Source organism: Phocoena phocoena, chromosome 14 (assembly GCF_963924675.1).
Source record: "Phocoena phocoena chromosome 14, mPhoPho1.1, whole genome shotgun sequence".
NCBI classification, from domain to species: Eukaryota; Metazoa; Chordata; class Mammalia; order Artiodactyla; family Phocoenidae; genus Phocoena; species Phocoena phocoena.
The window spans coordinates 74936841-74952646 of record NC_089232.1 but is presented as its reverse complement, the minus strand read 5'-3'; the positions used below and the strand labels follow the sequence as shown (position 1 = coordinate 74952646).

General features: G+C 37.7%; 1 protein-coding gene across 4 annotated transcripts in view; it reads right to left on the bottom strand.

Annotated features, from left to right (window-relative positions):
- Window positions 1-9914: 9914 nt before the first annotated feature.
- PUM2 (pumilio RNA binding family member 2) overlaps window positions 9915-15806 on the bottom strand; it is a 70964-nt gene continuing 65072 nt past the window's right edge. For all 4 annotated transcript variants that reach the window (XM_065891743.1, XM_065891744.1, XM_065891745.1 and 1 more), the window contains 3 exons: window positions 15590-15711; window positions 14835-15027; window positions 9915-13169 (listed from right to left, as the gene is read on the bottom strand). In XM_065891743.1, coding sequence (XP_065747815.1) covers window positions 13038-13169; window positions 14835-15027; window positions 15590-15711 — 447 coding nt within the window. In that variant the 3' untranslated portion in view covers window positions 9915-13037. The remainder of the gene's footprint in view (window positions 13170-14834; window positions 15028-15589; window positions 15712-15806) is intronic.

Below are 15806 nucleotides of genomic sequence, written 5' to 3'. Positions count from 1 at the left end.
GGGTCTCCTATAGGCCTTGCTCTGTTCTTGCAGTTTTACTGCCTTAATTCGTTTAACCCACAATCATCTTGCAAAAGAGGGACAGTTACCGTCTGTGTTTTACCAATGAGGGCACTGAGCTCACAGCACTTTGGGACTAACTTGTGCACAGTGCCGGGAGGGGCGAGGCCAGGGCTCACGACAGGTAACTGGGCCGAATGTCGCAAACAAGGGAATGCACGAGTGCACGCGTGAAGGCCTGGATGCACACACGGCAGCCACCGGCTGAGTGCCCGCGCACACCAGGTGCTGAGAATCCACGAAAGGCGCCACGGGCCTTGCATCCCACCTCAAGTCCTGGATGTCACAGCTGCTGCTTCTCCTGGAGCCGCTGGGATGTTGTGAGGTCTGCTGAACTCTGCCTCCACAAAAACCCAGCGCTCACAGGGACATCCTGATGCCATCCAGGTGTCTGAACGCCCTGATCCCCTGGAGCAGCCAGTGCCCGTCGAGCGCATCCACTCTCCAACGTTCCGGAAAGAGAAGCCAAGTTCGGTTGTGAATGATGTGGGCTTTGTCGTGTGGACCTTCGTGGTTTTCTAGCTTACTTTCCACTCAATGAAGGAGCCGGGTCACCGGTGCGTTGCCCCTTGCTCACGGCCGTCTCCGCAGAACCATGGTAGATGTTTAGTGCAAAGCTTTTCTTCCCCTTTCTGCTTCGTCCGGTGTCACTGGCTCACACGGTGCCGCACACAGAGGACGTAGCCTTTTCATATTGGCTTCTTTCACCAAGTAATATGCATTTCAGGTTCCTCCCTGTCTTTTCATAACTTGATGGCTCATTTCTCTTTATCTCAATAATATTGCATTGTCTGGATGCATTCATTTGTGTATCCATTCACCTACTGAAGGATATCTTTGTTGCTTCCAAGTTTTGGCAATTATGAGTACAAGCTGCTATCAACATCTGTATGCAGTTTTTTGCATGGACATAAATTTTCAGCTCATTTGGGTAAACACTTAGGAGCACCATTGCTGGGTCATGTGGTAAGACTTTATTTTCATAATAACAAATACAGTCACATAATAAAAAAATCATTAAAACATCGAACAGTACTATATATAACATGAAGGTTGCACCTTGGCCCCAGCCCTAATCCTGTGCTTACCTTATTTTACAAATGAGGAAAGCGTGTCCCTGGGATGTAAGTGACTTGTTCTGGAGTCCACACCAGTAAGCTGTGGAACAAACACTTGCCCTGCAGGCCGTTGGAAGAGAGTCAAGGGTGCTGGCCTGACTGCAGGTGTGAGGCTGATGGAGGTGGGGGGCTTTGCTTACCCCCTTCCCCTCCCCTTCAGAACCCAGTCATCACAAAGTGAGAAAATCAGGCTATGGGAAGAGGCCTCCGTGTGTGGCTGACAACTGGCAGCTGGCGTCAAGTGCCAGACATGTGAGAGAATTCGCTGTCTTATGATTCTAGCCCCCAGCCTTCAGCCTGCCCCAGCTGACACCCGATGCAGCAGACATGCTGCCCTGCTGATTCTGGTCCACACTGCTAATCTGTGAGTGTTTTTTGTTTTTTGTTTTTTGTTTTTTTTGCCTGCACCACTCAGCTTGTGGGAACTTAGTTCCCTGACCAGGGATTGAACCGGGCCTTGGTTGCGAAAGCGTGGAGTCCTAACCACTGGACCACCAGGGAATTCCCCAACTAATCTATGAATTAAAAAAAAAGAAGAAGAAGAAGAAGAAGAAGGAGAATTGCTGTCGTTTTAAGCTGCTGGATTTGGGGGTGGTTTATTTCACAGCAAAAATAGAGCAAAATGTATTAGAATATGACAGAATGTTGCAGGCTCATCTTGGACATTTCCTACCCTAGACCTGTAATTAGCCAACGAGAAATGGCACTTGAAGAGCATAGTCTGAACTCTTTGGGTGAATTGAATTTATAGATTAATTTGAGGGAAAATAACAATTTGCAACATCAAATCTTCTTATCCAGGAATATGCTGTCGCTATTTTCATCCATCCTTCTTTACCATCTTTCAATGAAAATTATTTTCTTCACATTGAAAATTTCTTATTTGCTTTTTTCATGGTTACTTCAGAGCTTTAGGTACTATCATGAATTTTTTTAAAATTTAGCTCTTTTTGGTGGATAGAAAAGCTATAGCTGTTACTAGTTGTTGTATATTAATCTTGTATCTGGCCAACTGCTTGAACTCTTAATAGTTCTAAAACTTTTTCAGTTGACTCTCTTGGATTTTTTAGGTAAACCATTCTATCATTTTTTTCCTTTCTAAAACTTATACCTCTTACGCTTTTCTTTCTTTCTTTTTTATTTTAAATATTTATTTATTTGGCTGTGCCGGGTCTTAGTTGCGGCATGCAGGATCTTGAGTTGCGGCATGTGGAATCTAGTTCCCTGACCAGGGATCAAACCCAGGCCCCCTGCATTGGGAGAACAGAGTCTTAACCACTGGACCACCAGGGAAGTCCCTCTAATGCTTTTCTTAATGCATTGTCTAGGGCCCCCTGCTTTATGTTGAATAGCAGTGGAGATTGTGGACATCCTTATTTGCTTCTGTCTTTAATGGGATTACTTCTAATGTTTCAACATTAAGCTTGCTGTTTGCTTTATTTATTTATTTATAATACAAACACCAAGCCGTTTTATTTTATTTATTTATTTATTTTATTTTATTTTTTTAATTAATTAATTATTTATTTTTTGGCTGCATTGGGTCTTCACTGCTGCATGCGGGCTTTCTCTAGTCGCGGCCAGGAGGGGCTACTCTTCATTGCAGTGCACAGGCTTCTCATTGCGGTGGCGTCTCTTGTTGCGGAGCACAGGCGCTAGGCACACGGGCTTCAGCAGTTGTGGCACACGGGCTCAGTAGTTGTGGCGCACAGGCTTAGCTCCTCCAGGTATTTGGGATCTTCCTGGACCAGGGCTCGAACCTGTGTCCCCTGCATTGGCAGACGGATTCTTAACCACTGTGTCACCAGGGAAGTCCCGCTATTCGCTTTAAATTTTTGATAGATACTACTTTTTAGGTTAAGGAAGTTTCTCAACATTGTTAGCTTGTTATGAGTTTTTATCAGCAATGGGTATTGAGCTAGACACCTGAAACTAACACAACATTGTAAATCAACTATACTTCAATAAAAACTTAAAAAAAAGAAATCGGTATTGAAATTTATCAGTTGCTTTTCTTACTGTTTGATATGATTTGTTTTCCCTTATGTATTAATGTACTAAATTACATTAATACAATTTCTAATGTTCAACTATCCTGAATTCCTGTGATAAAATTCTGCGTGGTCATGAAATATGACTGCTGGATGCGACTGGTTTACATATTACCTAAGAGTTTTGTATCTATACACGTGAATGAAAATAGCCCACGGTTATTGTTTGTGTGCGTACTATCATTCTGTGTTGTTTTCCAGGTTATCATAGTTTTGTAGAATAAGCTGGGAAACTTTCATTATTCTCCATGGTCTGTAAAGTTTATATAAACTAGGAATTACATGTTCCTTGAAGATTTACAGTAGGCTCACCGCCCAGACAGTCTGGGCTTGTGCCTTTATTTTAAGGGTATATCTGTGATACCTTCTTTTTTCTTTCTTTCCTTCCTTCTTAAACATTTTTAAGCGTACAGCTCAGTAGTGTTAAGTATACTCACATTGTGCAACAGATCTCTAGAACTTTTTCATCTTGCAAAACTAAAATTCTATATTCATTTAACAGCGACTCTCCATTTCCCCCTCACCCCCCCAGTTCCTGGCAACCACTATTCTGTTTCTATGAATTTAACTATTTAAAATTCCTCATTTAAGTGGAATCATACAGCATGTCTTTTTGTGACTAGCTATTTCACTTAGCATAATGTCCTCAAGGTTTATTCATGTTGTAGCTTGTGTCAAAATTTCCTTCTTTATTAAGGCTGAATAACATTCCATTGTATGTATATACCACATTTTTTTATCCATTCATCCATCAATGGACACTTGGATTGTTTCTGCCTTTTGGCTATTGTGAATAATGCTGCTATAAACATGGGTGTGCAAATATCTCTTTGAGATCCTACTTTCTTTTGGATATATATGCAGAAGTGGGATTGCTGGATCATATGGTAATTCTATTTTTAATTTTTTGAGGAACCGCCATACTGTTTTCCATAGCAGCTGCACCATTTTACAGTCCCACCAGCAGTGCACAGGGCTCCAGTTTTTGTACATCCTCACTAACACTTGCTATTTTCTGTTTGATAATAGCCATTCTTATGGGCAAGGGGTAATATCTCATTGTGGTTTTGATTTGCAGTTACCTAATGGTTAGTGATGTTGAGCATTTTTTCATATGCTTGTTGGCCATTTGTATATCATCTTTGGAGAAATGTTTCTTCATGTCCTTTACCCATTTTTTAATAGGGTTGTGTTTTTTCTTCTTGAGTTGTAGTTCTTTATATATATATATATATATATATATATATATATATATATATTAAGATTTTTTTTGATGTGCACCATTTTTAAAGTCTTTATTGAATTTGTTACAACATTGCTTCTGTTTTATGTTTTGCTTTTTTTGGCCAAGAGGCGGGTGGGATCTTAGCTCCCCGACCAGGGATGGAACCCGCAACCCCTGCATTGGAAGGCAAAGTCAACCACTGGACCGCCAGGCAAGTCCCATGTGTCTTGGATATTAACCCCTTATCAGATACATGGCTTGCAAATATTTTCTCCCATCCTGTAGGTTGCTTTTTCACTCTGCTGATTATTCCCTTTGATGCAGGCATTTTAAAGTTTGATACAGTCCCATTTAACTACTTTTGCTTTTGTTGCATGTACTTTTGGCATTACATGCAAGGAATCATTGCCAAATCCAATGTCATGAAGCTTTTCCCATGTTTTCTTCTAGGAGTTTTATAGTTTTAGGTCTTGCATTTAGGTCTTTAATCCATGTTAATTTTTGTACATGCTGTAAGGTAAGGTCCAACTTCATTATTTAGCATGAGGATATCCTGTTTTCCCAGCACCATTTGTTGAAAAGACTGTTCTTTCCTCTATTGAACGTTCTTGGCGCTCGTGTTGAAGATAATTTGACCATATACGTGAGGGTTTATTTTTGCACTCTCTCTTCTATTCTGTTGGTTTATATGTTTGTCTTTATGCTAGTCCCACAGTGTTTGTTTGTTTTGTCTTGTTTTGATTTTTTAAGATATAATTGACATATTAGTTTCAGGTGTACACCATAATGATACGGTATTTGTATGTATTGCAAAATGATCACCACAATAATTCTAGTTAACATCCAAACACTGTTTTTTGATTGCTGTAGCTTTATAAAAAGTTTTGAAATCAGGACATGTGAGACCTTCCTTCAGCTTTGTTCTTTTGACTACTTTAATTTCTTTTATGATTATTGGTCTGTTCAAGTTTTCTACTCTTCTTGAATCAATTCTTTTTTTTATTGAAGTATAGTTGATTTACAATATTGTGTTAGCAAAGTGATTCAGATATATATATATATGTATATATATACACACACATATACACATATACATATATTTCAGATTCTTTCCCATTATAGGTTATTACAAGATACTGTTTCCTGTGCTATACAGTAAATCCTTATTGCTTATCTATTTTATGCATAGTACTTTGTATCTGTTAATCCCATATTCCTAATTTATCCCTCCCCTGCTCCCTTTCCCCTTTGGTAACCATAAGTTTGTTTCCTATGTCTGTTTTTTTATCTCAATTCATTTGCATTATTTTTTAGATTCTACATGTAAGTGGTATCATATAATATTTGTCTTTCTCTTGAATCAATTCTTGAACTTTATATTGCCCTAGAGAATTATCCATTTCATTTGATTTTTAATTTACAGGTAGACTTTTAATATAAATGGTCTCCTATAATTAAAAAAATAATTTTATATCTGATTACTGTTTGCATCTTCCATCATTTTCATAACTCAAATTTGCCAAAAGCATGTCTAATTTATTCTTGTTTTTAACTGACTCTGTTCTCTTATGTGGGGTTTATTATTAATTCCTTCTACTTATTTTTTTGGTAATTATTTTATTTTACTAAATTATTAAATTATCTTCAGATTTTTTTGCTAAGCATTTTCTCTGAATAGGCTTTGGCTCGAGTCCCCCAGGTTTTGTATAGCACTCTCACTCTAATTAATTTTGAAGTTAGTCCAAATAGTTTATTCCAGATTAGATTAGGTCTTCTACCTAGGAGTTATTAAAAATGAACAGTATTTCAAAGATTCCTAAGATATATTTCTAGTAATATATTTCTAAGATATACTTTCAGCCTCCTTTTTAAATTCTATTCAGTGAATCCTACTGCATTCCATTCAATGAATGTGCCCTGTATGATTTCGGAACTGAGCTTCAAAGAAGTAGGGGCAGGGAGGGCTCCCAAACATCCCTCCTCTCCTCTGGGTGATCCACATGCTTTCCTCCTAACCTTTGGTGTAAGATGGGCCCACCAGATGTTAAGACCCCTTGACTTTTCAAGGCTCCTTCTCATGAAAGGCCTGGGTGAGACTGAGGTGTGAGATGGGAGTTGGCAGTTGTAATGGGAATTCTTTAGCTCTGTAACTCACAGAGCTAACTTCACCATCCCTCCAGTTTCTCCCTACTTCTGATGCTTTGCCCATCATGTAGGTGGATCCTTTCCAGCACTGCACTTGTCACTCCCTGCTCAAGAATTTATGACGATTTCCTATTGCTAACTACAGGATTGCTTCAAGGACCTCATTCTTTGAGGTGCTCATCAAATACAACTGTAAGAAAACATGGTAGCTGATGCCACAGCCTCAACCCCAACCTCCCAGGTCCTCCTACTCATCCTAGTGTAAGTCTATTCACCTCTCCTTCCCCTTACCAGCCCAAGGCACTGCAACCAGTGCTGTGCTTTTCACCAGTATTTATCTTTGAAATCTTGATTTCCGTCTAGATTTAAAGCTACTGAGATAGAAACTAATTTTTTCTCAAGCTTACTCTCTTTCCAAACAATAAATGGGACATGTTTTCTCAGCATGATCTTACTTGATCAAGGAATAGATCCACGGTGGTGTATTCTTCTCCACTGTTTACCATTCTTTCCATAAGCCCTGTCTGGCCGTGACCTAGGTTCCGGATACACAGTAAAGACCTGGTCCTGAACTTGAAGGGACTCTCCTACTCAACTGCATGGGCACCAGCACTGCTCCTAAAATGTCTGCTGAGGTGGGAAAATCACAGTCTTCTCAAGCAGCCCTTGTCTTGCCTAGGAAGTCAGACGGCCATGTCCATGGGGAGTTATTGGGCAGACTCAGGCTGAATTCTGTGAGTGGTATCAGGAGTTGGGTGAGACCCTCTGGGTTTCTGATTTCTAAATACCTACTTTGAGGAGACTTCAGCTTGTCCTAACATTGTTGTGCAGGCAGATGCCAGAGGGATTGATTTAGAAGGCCAGCAGGCATTATCTGTCTCAATTAACTGCTTCCCTTGCTATAATAAGCCAAGTTGGCAGAAATTACTGAGGAGTGTTACTGTGGCTTCAAGTCACATCAGTCGGGTGGACCCATACAGAACGCTTTTCCTCACTTGGCTATCACTAGAGCTCACCTCTCAAATCAAGCAGATACCCATAAAATATCCAAGGCGACTCTTTAATCTTACACTCAGCAAAACATCAATATAGGGCTTCCCTGGTGGCACAGTGGTTGAGAATCTGCCTGCCAATGCAGGGGACACGGGTTTGAGCCCTGGTCCAGGAAGATCCCACATGCCGCGGAGCAACTAAGCCCGTGCACCACAACTACTGAGCCTGCGCTCTAGAGCCCGTGAGCCACAGCTACTGAGCCTGCGCTCTAGAGCCTTCAAGCCACAGCTACTGAAGCCTGCGCACCTACAGCCCGTGCTCCGCAACAAGAAAAGCCACTGCAGTGAGAGGCCTGCGCACGGCAATGAAGAGTAGCCCCCGCTCGCTGCAACTAGAGAAAGCCCGCATGCAGCAACGAAGACACAACACAGCCAAAAATTAATAAGTAAAATAAATAAATTAAAAAAAGAAATCAATATATTGGCAGACCACTCTTTTTACTGAAGCATAATCCCAGAACCAAGGGCTCCCAAACTACTCAGTGAAAATGATGCAAGGGATGGCTGTGAGGAATGGCAGAGACCGAAAACCTCAGTGGCTTCTGAGCCTCTAATATGCTTTCCTAGGTGTGTGTTTGTGAGAGATTTCCCCACCACATTGCCTTCGATTTCCTCACGTTGCCTCCATCCTGGCAGCCATACACATCAGGGCAAAGCTACTGTTACCTGTATCAGTACCAAGAAAAAAAGGCTAACTGTAGCAAGAAAAAGAATTAAAATGCTGTGAAGTTCCTTACTCATATCTTCAGTAGTTTTCCGACTTAGTGATTTACCTGCAGCTTGAATCGAGAGCTCATTTGCAGAAACGTGAGCTCCAAGCCAAATGTTTTGAGGCTGTATGTAGGCAAATTAAAAACAAAAAACCTTTTCAAAAGTTAACTGTAACAGGAGGCACTGAGTACTCACTGCCCCTGCATGTCACACATATTTTCATTTAATCCTCAGAGTTTTAGGAGGTGGGTATTTCTTCCCTTGCCTACACATGAGGAAATTAAAGCTTAAAAGATCAAAGTGCTTGCCTAACAATGTAAAACTAAAGGAACCTGGGCAGTCTAGTTCCAGAATCCAAACTGAACCATTACATGCTAATGCCCAGGAAAATTTGAATCTTAAGGTAGCCAATTTCTTTCTTAAACTATCAAATAGTTTAGAGTACAGAGCTATTTCATTTAAGTTCCTGGTAAATAGTTAGAAAAGAAAGTTGTATGACTGGAACATAAACAAGAAATTATCTACAGGATGTGGAGGTAATAAAGTTCAACAAATATTCAACCTAATTTTGAGCTTCCCACAGGATCCATCTGTAGTTGTAAGGTTCTTAGCATCAAAAGTACTCTCAGATCTGAGGTTCTGTGGGAAGTCAGGATATTATTCCTACTGTGCGGATAGATAACTTAAAGGCCTAAAGGGTTACCACACAGACCACACGCCTCAGGGCCCAACCTAGGCCTGACCCACTCCTTTTCCCTCAGCAGTGCCTTCCAGAGGCCCACTGCAGCCTCTTCCAAGTGGGCACTATTCCTTCTCACCTCTGTCTAGAGATGAATTTACTAAATGTCTGTAGCATCCAAATCCCATCAGATATGTTAATCCAGTCCTTTCAAGTTAGATGGGTAAGGCAGACACTGAATGCTGCTCCTCAGGGCTTCCTCTGCCTTCCCCTACTCGCCCACCCCCTTCTGAGAAACCACTGTCATTAGGGCAAATATTATAGAACACTACCCAGGTCACTTTAGGAAACTACTTTTTTGAAGTTCATAAGCTAGGGTGGGAGGACATGACATTTATTTCCTTTTTAGGATCCTTAATTTCATCACTGCAAGTGGCACAAGTAAACAACTCCAGAGGGGCTTTCAGTTTGGAATAGAACGAAACCAGGATAAAATTAAAATGGAGGATAAACAATGTGTATGATGAAAACTCCTTTTCCCATTTAGTTTCATAAGATTACCATTTTGGATTCTACTGAATTATCTGTATAGATTAAAAAAAATTAGTTATAGAAGGGACAGGAAAATGGAAGCAGTATTAGCAGCGGCTGAGAATTAGGTTCTAGGTATCTTTTTATATATATTCTCAATTCTTAAAACCATGGATTTAAAAATAGTTCCATCTCATAGTAAAGATGAAGGCTCTGAGGCTAACACACCCAAGTTCACAAGGTTTGTAAACAGTGAGGTTAACTTTAAATCCGTGCCTGAACCCAAACTGTACTTAGTCTCCTGAAGTGCATGTGGAAAGGAAACAAACACGTGTGGGTAAGGATATGTGATTTAATTTGATCCTCAAAAACCATCATTTTATCAGTAAGGAAACAGGTTTAACGTTTCATCATATGAGGTGTGTAATCACGCTATGTAATTAGATTATGAATATTAAAAGACAGAATTAAGACCATCCGTGTAATCATCAGTGGCCCTAGACTAGCATCCATGTGATAAAGATATTTTTGTTTTCCTTCAATCAGAGTAAATCTGAATGGTCAACGGAACTGTAATTGAGGTACAGAGGGGTATTTTATCTAGAGAAAAACACAAGACCAGATTTATTTCATACAATGTTATTCACACATTTTTCATTTTCTAATTTATACATAATATACAAAGAAGTGAAGATAACATTATTTCATATGAACCAATAAGAGCCAGGACTTAAGACAAACTGGTCCAGAAACAATCCATATCAAGACACCCAAGAGCAAAGCCTAAGTGGTTCTGCCTAATTAAGTTTATTCTGAAATGTCATTTTCAGATTATACCAAAACTCCACGCCAATTTATTAAAAGATGGAATTAGAGAGGTGGGCACCAAAAATATCAGACCGCAAAATTTCTAGAAAATACAATAAACCCTAAAATACTGGGAAGACTGGTTGTCAACACTGGGATACATGGGACCATCAGGAACCCAAGACAACTGTTCAGTTTCCCAATGTGCCATTCTCTAGGACTTTCTAAATTTGCAGAAATAATTTGCCTGTGTGAACAGAAGATAAGGATAAAGGAAAACCGGGAATTCAACTGTGCAAATCCAGGAAAGTCACCACCAATCTGCAACAAGGACAACTCTGATCCTGAAACCATGAGCTGATACTGGGAACAAAAGTTCAACACAGGTCCAAGACATTCTGAGGCTGGCAAAACAAAGTGGGCAAGAGTGGCAGAGAGCAGTTCTGTATGGAGGGAAAAAAGCTCTGTTTCTGTGCCTGGGACATGCTGATGAACTAGTGTGACTATGAGAAGGGACCGTGACACTGACAAGTGGTTAAATTTTATGGCCTCAACACGAAATGTTGGGTTATTAGAAAACTAGAATAACTCAACATCAAACATGAAAAAGTATGCCTGGCACTCCAAACTTTATGCCGTTATTCTTAGGTTCATGATATGAACAGCTATGTGAAAAAACCTTTTTATTCAATATTGTGCTCAGAAGATTGCTTTTCTTCTGCAGACTTCTAATAAAAAAATCCCTTACATGTTCAATTGAAAGAGACAGCATGGTTCATTAGTTTTTAGCATTAAACATAAGTGGGTCAACATAAAAGTTTTATACAAAATACTGACTTCAACAAAATACAAAGCACTTTCTTTATCTTTCAGAAACTGAATATACAAAGCAAGTTTTTTTTCCAAAATATTTTCATAGGCAAAGGATTAAAAACGATTTTAATTATACACATATGGTCACAATTTTGCCTTAAAAAGATTGTTGGGAAATGTACATAAGGCCGCTTGTAAATGTACATCATGTTACTGTTATGTCTTATGTCCAGAGAAAAAATGTTATCATACAGATTTGCTATTACTTGGGAGTAGGCTATTCAAAAATACAGTACTCTTCTGTACAAAGAAAAAAGTCACATCACATTTAATAAGATGGAAAAAGCATTGGCCTCCATGGTAACCAAATATCTCAGTCCAATACTTTCTATTATGCACAATACCCTGACTTCTTGAAAGTGATCCAAATCCTAGCATGTCCATATTAACAGAGTCAACAACTATGTTATAAAACAAAATGTTTTTCACAATAATAAAAAGAAAGCTGGTTCATACTTCTGAAACCATATAAAGATAAAAAATTTTTAAAAAATCACTCTTGATTTGGAGAAATAAATTTACATTATACAACACTATATGCCAGGTCAGAGGGCAGGGACATAAATGTACACTAAAATGCAAATGTTTCCCAAAGAGATAAAACAAATTCCATTTACAGCATTAAGGTTTACAAATGTACACCTGTACAACCAAAGAAAACATCATTACTAAATTAGCAAGGCTTTTTATAATAAACATTGAAACAAGATTTGCTTTCAAAGTGTAAACTTACATCTATTACTACACACACACACAATGCATATATTTATAGGAAGCAAAAAAAGCTATCTGAATATGTAATCATGCTTAAATGTTGAGCTATCAAATTCACTTTTCAGTGGCCCCTTTTCACCTCTATCTTGTTCCTACTTTCTGAATCTACTATGAAAAAGCAAAATAAATCTCAACACTTTTTCAACATGTCCTTGTAATTCTATAAGCAAAACAATATACAAATCTCCACTCTTTCTCATCGCAAACCAAACTGAAAAGTTAAAATGGAACTTAACTTTTCGTTTAGCGTACTTAACTGGATGGAAGTGTCACCATGATTTTGTTTTTTCTACCTCTTACAACAATTACATATTTAAGTATATACAATACTTCTGTACATTGCCAGAGACATTTTGGGGCAGTATTTGTATTAAAACCACATCTACTGTAAATAATGTAAGTTCATTTCAAATCATTTAATTCTTGTCTTACTTGCCGAGTTTTTATTTGCATGATAGTTTGTGAATTACCAAAATACAACTTAACTTTCTTTTAAAAATATTAATAATATTTATGCAGTTGATTGTTAATCTGTTATAAAAGGCTTCACACAAAGGACAAAAAAAAAAAACCCATAAGGACTATATTTCTATATACATTTCTATAAACCTGTTGTGCTATGGGGTCCATAGACCTACCAGACTGCAAGCCAGTTTATTAAAAGAATACTGTACTTTTTCCTTTAAAAACTATTTTTGTGACTTTACAAGGTAAAAATTTACAAAATATGTGACAGCATTTTTTGATACAGTTACATCATATACAGGCATTCTGTGCTTTGCCAGCAATCCAATCTGATAGGTCTCCACTCAGGGCTGAATATAATTTATAATTCACCACCCCCCACCCCCAAATATACACAAGAACCTTAAAAAATTTACAAATGGATGAATAAAGTCAATAAATAGTTTCACTTTAAAAAAAATTTGAAGATTCATAGTTGAGTTGTGTTTTGATAATTCACAAAAGAAACGTTCCTCTCACATGGTTACATCATCTTCTCTTTTTCCTTTACAGCATTCCATTTGGTGGTCCTCCAATAGGCCCTAGATCTGGGCTATTTTTCAAATAATATTTTTCCAACTTGGCCAGTATATGCTTCCCATATGTGTATTTTCGCAAAGTAGTAATGTGAGGTCGAATCTGAAAAATAAATGATCTGCTTAGGAAATCTAAGTTATTTTAGTTTCTGATTCCTTAAAAAAGTGCCCCCAAATTTGGGTGATTTGGAAGAATAATTGAAATTTTAAAACTCAAATCCAAAGAAAGTTGTTTGCAAAAGCAGTTCTGTTCCACTCAATCTCTCCCAACTTCTACTCTCAAAATTGTTCAATGAATAAACAAACCACTATTCCTATAAACTACTACACATGCAAACAGTAGAGGGGCTCCAAACATAGCAGAGAAGTATCACTAATGAGCTATTATATTCTAAGGTTTACGAGGGCAAAATTCTATAACTCTAAGCAACTGGACAAAAATTCAATACAAAATGGAGCAAAAGACATGAACAAGCAATCAGACGTGTGATAGCTAATACATTTAACACGTTCAATATCTCCTTAATTGTTTCAAAAATGCGAATGAGAAGAATCATATCATTATCTTTCCATCCAGACTGGCAAAGATTTTATAAATAATAACTGGTATTGATGAGATAACAGTAAAACAGGCACTCTTCTCAAATACTAGATAGATCTGTAAACTTGTACAAGATTTCTGGAGAGCTACTTGGCAGAAATCTACTAAAATGTAACATGTTCACATGCTCTGTGCCAGCAATTCCACATCTAGGGATTTACCTTACAAAAACACTTAATTATGCAAAGTTGTTTATATAAACACTGCTAAGAAGTTATTAAATAATCAAAATGCCCTAAATATGATATTGATTAAATAATGTAGTTGTTAAAAATAAGACTGAAAAAAATGTTATAGTTATATATTCTTAAGCAGAAATACTAAATTTTTAAAAACACAAAAAATCAAGAGGGCAAAAATACTACCAGTGTTCTTTTTAACAGTAAGTTTTCCTGTGGAAATTAATGATTTCTTAAAGAATCATTTGATTCTAGCAGGACAGAGAGAGAAAACAGCTTAATTGATTAAAAAAAAAATCAAACCGATATAAATTTTCTCTTTAAGAAAATTTACTAGGCGAGAAAATCTAATCAGATTTTAAAATCAATGTTCAGCCAATGTATTATGGCAAATCAAATATACCTAAATAGACTGTGAAAGGAAAAACAATGCTAACTAATGGTAGGTAAATAGATGAGAAATGAATGTGATTTTACTGAGTTGATTACCTTAAGAATTTAATAAAGGGGTATTCCATACCTACATCTGCCAACAGTTTCCCACTGATTTTAAATGTTTTTCTGGACTTGAGGATATGGGGAGGGGGAAGGGTGAGCTGTGACAAAGCGAGAGAGAGGCATGGACATATATACACTACCAACCGTAAAACAGATAGCTAGTGGGAAGCAGCGGCATAGCACAGGGAGATCAGCTAGGTGCTTTGTGACCACCTAGAGGGGTGGGATAGGGAGGGTGGGAGGGAGGGAGACGCAAGAGGGAAGAGATATGGGATCATATGTATATGTATAACTGATTCAGTTTGTTATAAAGCAGAAACTTAACACACCATTGTAAAGCAATTATACCCCAATAAAGATGTAAAAAAAAAAATTTTTTTTTTCTGCAGTTGTAACAATTCTGAGGAAATTAAAGCCTAGGGAAGTTAAATGAGTAGCCTGAAGTCACACAAATTGAATCATCTATTTTAAGTGCTACAAACTGTATTACCTTGTGCATGATTATCTTTCTCTGAGCAGGTTCAGCCATATCAATCATCTTCTGAACTACATAGTTGGCATACTGGTCCTTCATCATGGTGTATAAGGCACTGTGAGGACCATCATTCTGGCAGCAAACTTCATCAATCAGTAATGCTCTCTCAGCACGGGAGGCATGAGTAACACACTTTTCTACTACATTGCTAAAAATTTAAAGTACATACACAAAAAGTTATTTTGTTAAATTTAATAGAAAAATTTCCTTGGTTTTTGAAAGTACCTGCTCAACGCACTGGAAGACAGAAGAGTCAAAACAGGATTCTCTTGTAATTCTCTTACAGTTACTTTCAAAACAGAAATTAATATCATAGAAGAACTCATATTGGATATCTGTAAGTTTAATTACAGGCCTCAAAATTATAATTAAATAATAAATAAAACTGTAATTCAAGGGGGGGAAGTAGGTCATTAATAAGGTCTGAGGCTTTCATAAACATGCACTAAATAAATTAGATTTGCATTTATTTACACATCTTGGGGAGAAATAATTTTCCAAATACAGATTTCAAAAATGGAATATACAAGGGCAAACCAATTTGTCGTGTAAATTCTATAAGAACAAAAGCAACATTCTATTATGTACCTTTTGCCTCTACTAAGAAAGACTATATTCCAACGCTATATTCTACATGCATTTCTGTGCTTACTAATAAAAGCCAGAGAGTTGAAAGACTTGACCCCTGGAATTAGAAAATAACGCAATACCTGGCAAATTTGTGTTGACTCAGGGCTAAGACCTTTCCTCTGATTTCAGAAACAATTTTGCTCTTGTCTTCAGGTCGACCATGTTCCAGTACATGCTGAATAACATAATTGCCATACTGATCCTAAGTGCAGATATTAAAAAATTACTTTCCTTAAGAATAATGGTAATTCTTTAAAAAGATATTCATCAATTTTCTAAAAATCCAATAGTACAATC